The sequence below is a fragment of the Helicoverpa zea genome, chromosome 9, assembly GCF_022581195.2.
Source record: "Helicoverpa zea isolate HzStark_Cry1AcR chromosome 9, ilHelZeax1.1, whole genome shotgun sequence".
NCBI lineage: Eukaryota > Metazoa > Arthropoda > Insecta > Lepidoptera > Noctuidae > Helicoverpa > Helicoverpa zea.
This window is the reverse complement of record NC_061460.1, coordinates 4956182-4962432: the sequence shown is the minus strand read 5'-3', so window position 1 is coordinate 4962432 and position 6251 is coordinate 4956182. Positions and strand designations below refer to the sequence as shown.

Below are 6251 nucleotides of genomic sequence, written 5' to 3'. Positions count from 1 at the left end.
GTAATGGAGAGATTTTTCTTTCCGTTTATTAAGTGAGGAATTCTTTAAAGCTTAGGATCCACGGAGTAAGGAAAGATTAGCGGAGATGCCATAATACGGGTAGGTCAGGCGCCTTCTTCTAAATCAAATAGGTACAGTAGGCATGCGATCAGTTAATAGTTAACTAACGAGGTGTTCGGAGTCTTTGGGGCATCTGTCAACGATTTTTGGCATTGCAAAAAATTGTAGGGCTCAAAGACGTACCTATAAGGGCGGAGACAGTAACGTTCCTCTTCTCCCACACACCCGCATTATGGCGCGCTTCTTTCTTAAGAGGTTTTCCATTATGGTACCTCCAATAGAGATTTTGTTCTCCATGTTAGGATCATTGTGGCGCGGATACAGTGGGTGGATCAGTAGTGAGTCACGTGTAATCGAATCCCGGCTTGTGTTAGACGCACATCGAACGCAAGCCCTCCCTATAATTGATTCTTGCCGGTTTATAAATAGGGCAGCTCCTGTTGTATGCGTGAAAAGAAATACCTACGTATGTTTTGCAAGTATTTAATGAAAGGTCAATCTTAAGAATACAATCTGTCTGTAGGTAGAACGTGACTATTAATAAAATAGACTGCATCAACAATTTTCTGTGTGATTCTTGCAATTTATACTCGTAATTTTTCTCCTGCATAAAGTATTGGAAAGATGAACGAATACTTCCTCATCATCATCATCATCATCAGCCTTTTTCCCAACTATGTTGGGGTCGGCTTCCAGTCTAACCGGATTCACCTGAGTACCAGTGCTTTACAAGAAGCGACTGCCTACGGTTCAAGAACGAATACTCCCTAAGGTGAAACAAATTCAAATAATTCATGAACACGAAATAAGGTAATTCAATTTGCAAAATACATAAGGTTGACCTGCTCCGAGATTCTTGTTACACCTTTTGATAAAATTTCTATTAATGTCAGAACTAATATTTCTTAGATGTTGTAAAATATGTTTTTACTCTTTCTTTATTGGATTAGTGTCGATGGACATGTGTCTCAAACGTGACAAGGGCCGCGGTCAACCGCCGCCCTCCGTAGCCTACAAATTGTGGGCGAAGTGAAAACAGGTTGACGATAGGTGAGTATACGCAAGCAATCTTTTCTTCCAAAACCCTTTTCGGGCCGAATTTAAAAGAAACCCTTTTAGTGAAAGCTTGCGTAACTTGGGTTCCTAAGAAAGCCGTTAAAGCGTTACGATCCCCAAGAATATGAATAGCTTATTGAAACTGCTAATGATTTTTGTTCACGAAAATATTTTTTCTCTCTTCTCTGCAATGTAACAATGGCTATGGTTTGTACATCTTTCGATGGATGCGAACATAATCCATCTTGCCTACCTACGTAAAAGTATGTACGAAGAAAAAGGTGTAAACACCTCATAAAATTCGGTGAAGAGTAAATGCGTACTTACGAAGTCCCATTTCGTCACGTGACCTTCTGATAAAATAGCTGTGTCCTTCCATAAATATTATATTGCCTGTTTATATTTTTATTACTTTATTTAACTTTTTTATTACAGTTATCGCAGTCACTAAAAAGTTAATTGTTTTACTATTTTATCGAGGCATATGCTCTTGTCTGACAAGATACAAATACCAATAAATAAACTAAAAGAGGAGTGATCTTTTTCGTTATCCAACACTTGACAAGCAGGAAACATGTAATACATAATAGGAAGTAGCAAACAAAAACAACACAACAAACTATTTTAGCAGACCATCACCGTCCGGTCACTGGATAAACAAACAAAGCATTTCATTGGCATCCTCAGTAATGTTCAATTTATTGTCTCATCAACACCCATTGCCACCGTTTCGGACATTAACGTCGCATGTAATCAAAGTTCGGTTATTGCTTTCACAATTCTGTGTGCTTCGGCTTTGTAGAATGCAGGAATGTTTCGGCTGAATAGATTGCTCTATGCTGCGAACTTTGCCGGTCATTAATGAACAGTGGGTGCGAGAGGATTAAATTAGAGATTGGATTGTCAATTTCTCTGTGAATTTTACAGCCAAATAGTCAGACTGCACTCGATTTTAAGTGCTGCAAAACATAATTCTGACACTGTCATACTAACGTAAATTGCTACGACACAGATATATGAAATTCTTAAGTAACGTTTGTATATTTCTAGGTAAGTGTCGTAGATTACATTTCTCAGAAGAACACGTTTGAAAGTAAAGTTCTTTTAATGTTCAAAATAATAGTGGTAATAAACAGTTACAATAGTTCAATGTTTCTTCGTAGACTTGTTAAAATATACTCCTTTTACTTATCCCTATCATCGTCTGAATTAGTGGAAGTTTCCAACGGGTAAGCAATCTAAACTTTTCTGAACAAAGTTTGCGGAAGGGACGTGACGCACGAACAACTTAAATAAATAATTTCAGTCAAGCGTTGAATTTCTCACGTTAAGTATTTGTAGCTAAGAGGTTTTAGTTAAGGAGAATCTTATCTTAGGCTCGATCTATTTCTGGTGATGTAAAACAAACGTAGGCGTTCCGATTCGTAGTTTCATTGACCGACCCGTGACCCTTTGTATAATTATTAGAGGTATATTGTAAGTAAATTATTAATGTTACTCCTTAATATTAAGTTGTAATTTTAATCGGTGCCTTTTTAATATAATATCTTTTTAGCTAAAAACTTAAGTTTCTAACTTAGGTCTTAAATAAATTGTATAATTTGAAATGTATTATTCTTTATTTAGTTAAACATGCATTTAAATGAAACTTACTAACTGCGTATTTTATTAGTTAATATTTGTTTTACTTTCAACTTATCTTTATGGATATTTGGCACAACATTTAGCTAATTTTAAAGTGCAAAAGTGCTTCGAATATTTTCCGCTTTAATTTATTTTTAGAATTCATTACAGTCATCGTTGAGCAGAATTCCGGAAATTCCGTACAATGATTGCGAGTCTTAAGTGCTGAAGTTTCGTATTTCCTCAGCGGAGTACGGATTTATTGTACATAGGCGTCAAATTGTCGGCAGTACAGTGAATAATATAATCGATTCTCATAATATTGATAAAGGTCATAGCTATAACCATCGCATCTCACATTGTTTCTAGAGGTACCTACTCCTCTAATGGGTATTTGGGTATACTCACGAAAAACTAAAAAAAACGAGCGGAAGTGCCCTTGTTCTGTAATTCGGTATACAAAAGAAATTTTATTCTCATGAATGTAGCAGGGTTCTTCTAGAAAAAATCCAGCTTGGTAGAATTAGACGGTGCGCTTGTAATTACAACGCTTTCATGAAAGTTCAAGCCGTTTGAAGAAAACTACTCTGCGAATGTAGCGTGCATTCATGTACCTTAGCTACTACTGAAATCCCATCGGTTGGTACGGATGTAATTTTTTTGTTTTTCTAAAATATATATGACTATTATAGGGAGTGTGTGAAGTGTAAAGAGAATATATCATATTTAAACGTTGTAATTGGCAGCGGGAATAGAAGTTAATATTTAATGTGTGGCAAAACAAAATATTTCGTTAAATAATGTATTTAAAAATATATTACAAGCAAATAAGCAGAATAATACCTCGGCGAAACTATTGCGTATAATGTTTTGATCTTGAATTGCTCACAAATATATTAAAGTTTCTTTAACGACCTGCCAAAACAAATGGGAAAATCTTATCTCGGTTTATTCACAAGCGCCCACAAAATCGAGTTCAATTTTCTCGTTTGAATAAAATATCAACAAAAACACAAATTGGAAAACTAATATATTCAGTCAGAATATATATTATTTTGCGACCCTCATTTCTACGCTATTATCTGCATGGATTTATCCAATCATATGAATAATGGTAGTGGAAATATCATTGCCAATACAGACTTCAATAATCCATTATTCCTTGACTATCTCGGAATAGAGAAATGATAAATAACGTCAGTAGAAGATTCAACGAGAACTGTTTTGAATTTTAAAGTAGAAGATATCAAGCAATCGGATGAAGTTGCGCTGTTTCGGAGCTATTTATAGGGCAAACAGAATACTTTATGACGGTTCTTCCTGACACCAAGTTTTCCTACATCACTGGAAAGCCGCCCGCTTCATAAATAAATAACAATACATCCAACCTAGCGGTTCCTTTCATTGATATGATTAACTATGTAGTTGAGCTATCTTCCTGAGATATGCGGGATGAAAGGAGTATGACGAAAAATAATAAACTCGCCCAATACTATATTTAATCGTCGTTTGTTGATAAATTATGATATTTACCTGCATGTTGAGTGTTAAGTAAAAATGATTGAAATATTAAAGTAGGACCGATGAACTTTATTAAATAAATTATAATAAACAATAAAATTTAAACGCCATAGAAAAGTACAAAAATCTCAAAAACGTCAAAAACGTACGGGCTGCCTTTAGTGTCAACTCCAGTTACACACGCAATGGTTGGCTGTGAAGCTTCTCAGTGCTTACTATTCTTAACTCAATGTCGTCATGGTGAAACGGAGTCAACATAAAGCATAGTTAATTTGGTGGACTCTGTAATCGACACATCGACAGACGCTTATTCTAAAGCATCATCATCTCTTCCAATATGCTTTTTGTAAAACAGTTGGGTTGCGAGTGAGCACGTGAGACCGGTGGAATCTGGTTCTATGTTTAACTCTCTAATTATATTATTTGTGATGAGCATTGAAAAACGCTTTGCTCGATACCCGCCAAGCGTTGCAATGTGTGTGCCGAGACCCATCGCTCCGATGAAGGAGCCGCTGGGATCTGCGAGCATTCGAATCTTTCCTCTCGTCTCATGTTTAGACGCCCATGCACCCATCACGTATGGATCATTGACTGAAACGCATACTATTTCATTAATACCTTCTTTTTTCATTTGTGAAGCGAGTTTTATATATCCTGGCAAGTGTGTTCTCGAGCAGCCGGGGGTGAAAGCGCCAGGCACGGCGAACATGACTACATTCTTTCCTAACACTAAATCAGGCATACGTACTGTGTTGGTGGGGAAGTTCTCGTACAATTCACTTTGCGGCAGACCATCGCCAATTTGTATGAGTTGACCACGCGTGTGAACTCCATGACCCGCTGTATTCTGTGCCAACAATTTTGTTTTAAGAGACGCGATTTTTTTTGCGAGGAACATTTTTAAAATATTTTATTGTTTACAGATTTTTTTAATATTTCATCAGAAAATAAAATTTATTGACCGAAACGTCCAAAATGACAGTACGGCGAATATTTCTTCGAAACTCTTTATAAGTGGCCTGAATAATCTGATGTCATGAATTTCCAGAATAAAAACTCCAGAATGGACTTGAGTCTTAAAATAACCATTCGCGGTACAACTACATAATAATTTTTGTATCATTCAATAAAAACGCAAAATATGAATATGAGTTTATACTATTATATTTAAAACGCAACCCGATTAGATAAACTCTCGTATTTTCAAGTTTATCTAATTAGGAGTTATCTGCACAGGTGCACTAAGGACTTATGAAGACTAAGATTTCACGTACATAATTAAGATTTGCGAGCTACATGTATAAGCGCTTCACTTTGTGAAATATTTCACGGTATACTCGTGTGACGATCAGACCTTTGACGTGGCCTAATTAATAGAGTCTGGTCTGTAGTAGCTGTCGGCCGGGTCATCATGTATGGCAAAATATAGGTAGGGACGATCCATTTCTTTCTATTCACACTAGTTGGCAAGTTCTGTTTTTGTTTCTTTATGAATGGTACCTCTTGTACACAGTAATAGACTCCGTCGGCAAAAATAGTCTGAAAAGCCCATATTTTTGTAAACACGTTCAGTGAAGTCTAAAACTAGCTTGTTGATAATTTCCTTATTTGTTATCATGGCGAAGGCGATATTCAATTAAAAGTTCCTTGTAACTAGATTATTTATGACGTGTTTGAAGCTAGTTCAGTTTACATATATTGGCCTAATCCATACATTACATGTACCCACATGTACACAAATATTACATCTCCAATTAATTGTTGCGAACGTAGGTATTCGCAGGTATTATTGATTTCGCGATTAGTATGAAGTTATATTGTTGAATGATGTGGGTAAATCTATGTACTCTGTTACTCTTTTTGTAGGCAAAAGTGTGAAGGCACATTGGTTAAAAACAAGCAGAGAAGAAACTTGTGAACTCTTGAGTTGTATTTGGCAGAAGCTAGCCACAAAACATAAGAGATATGTAATCTTGTTAAGGCAGTTTTGT

General features: G+C 36.0%; 1 protein-coding gene across 1 annotated transcript; it reads right to left on the bottom strand.

Annotated features, from left to right (window-relative positions):
- Window positions 1-4567: 4567 nt before the first annotated feature.
- On the bottom strand, window positions 4568-5158 carry LOC124633082 (peroxiredoxin-5, mitochondrial-like). The gene has a single exon (XM_047168175.1). The coding sequence runs from the start codon at window positions 5156-5158 to the stop codon at window positions 4568-4570; it is 591 nt and encodes a 196-aa protein (XP_047024131.1).
- Between the last annotated feature and the right edge of the window lie 1093 nt (window positions 5159-6251).

Coding starts and splice junctions, on each gene's coding strand:
- LOC124633082 (XM_047168175.1), bottom strand. CDS start 5,158: ATGTTCCTCGCAAAAAAAATCGCGTCTCTTAAAACAAAATTGTTGGCA.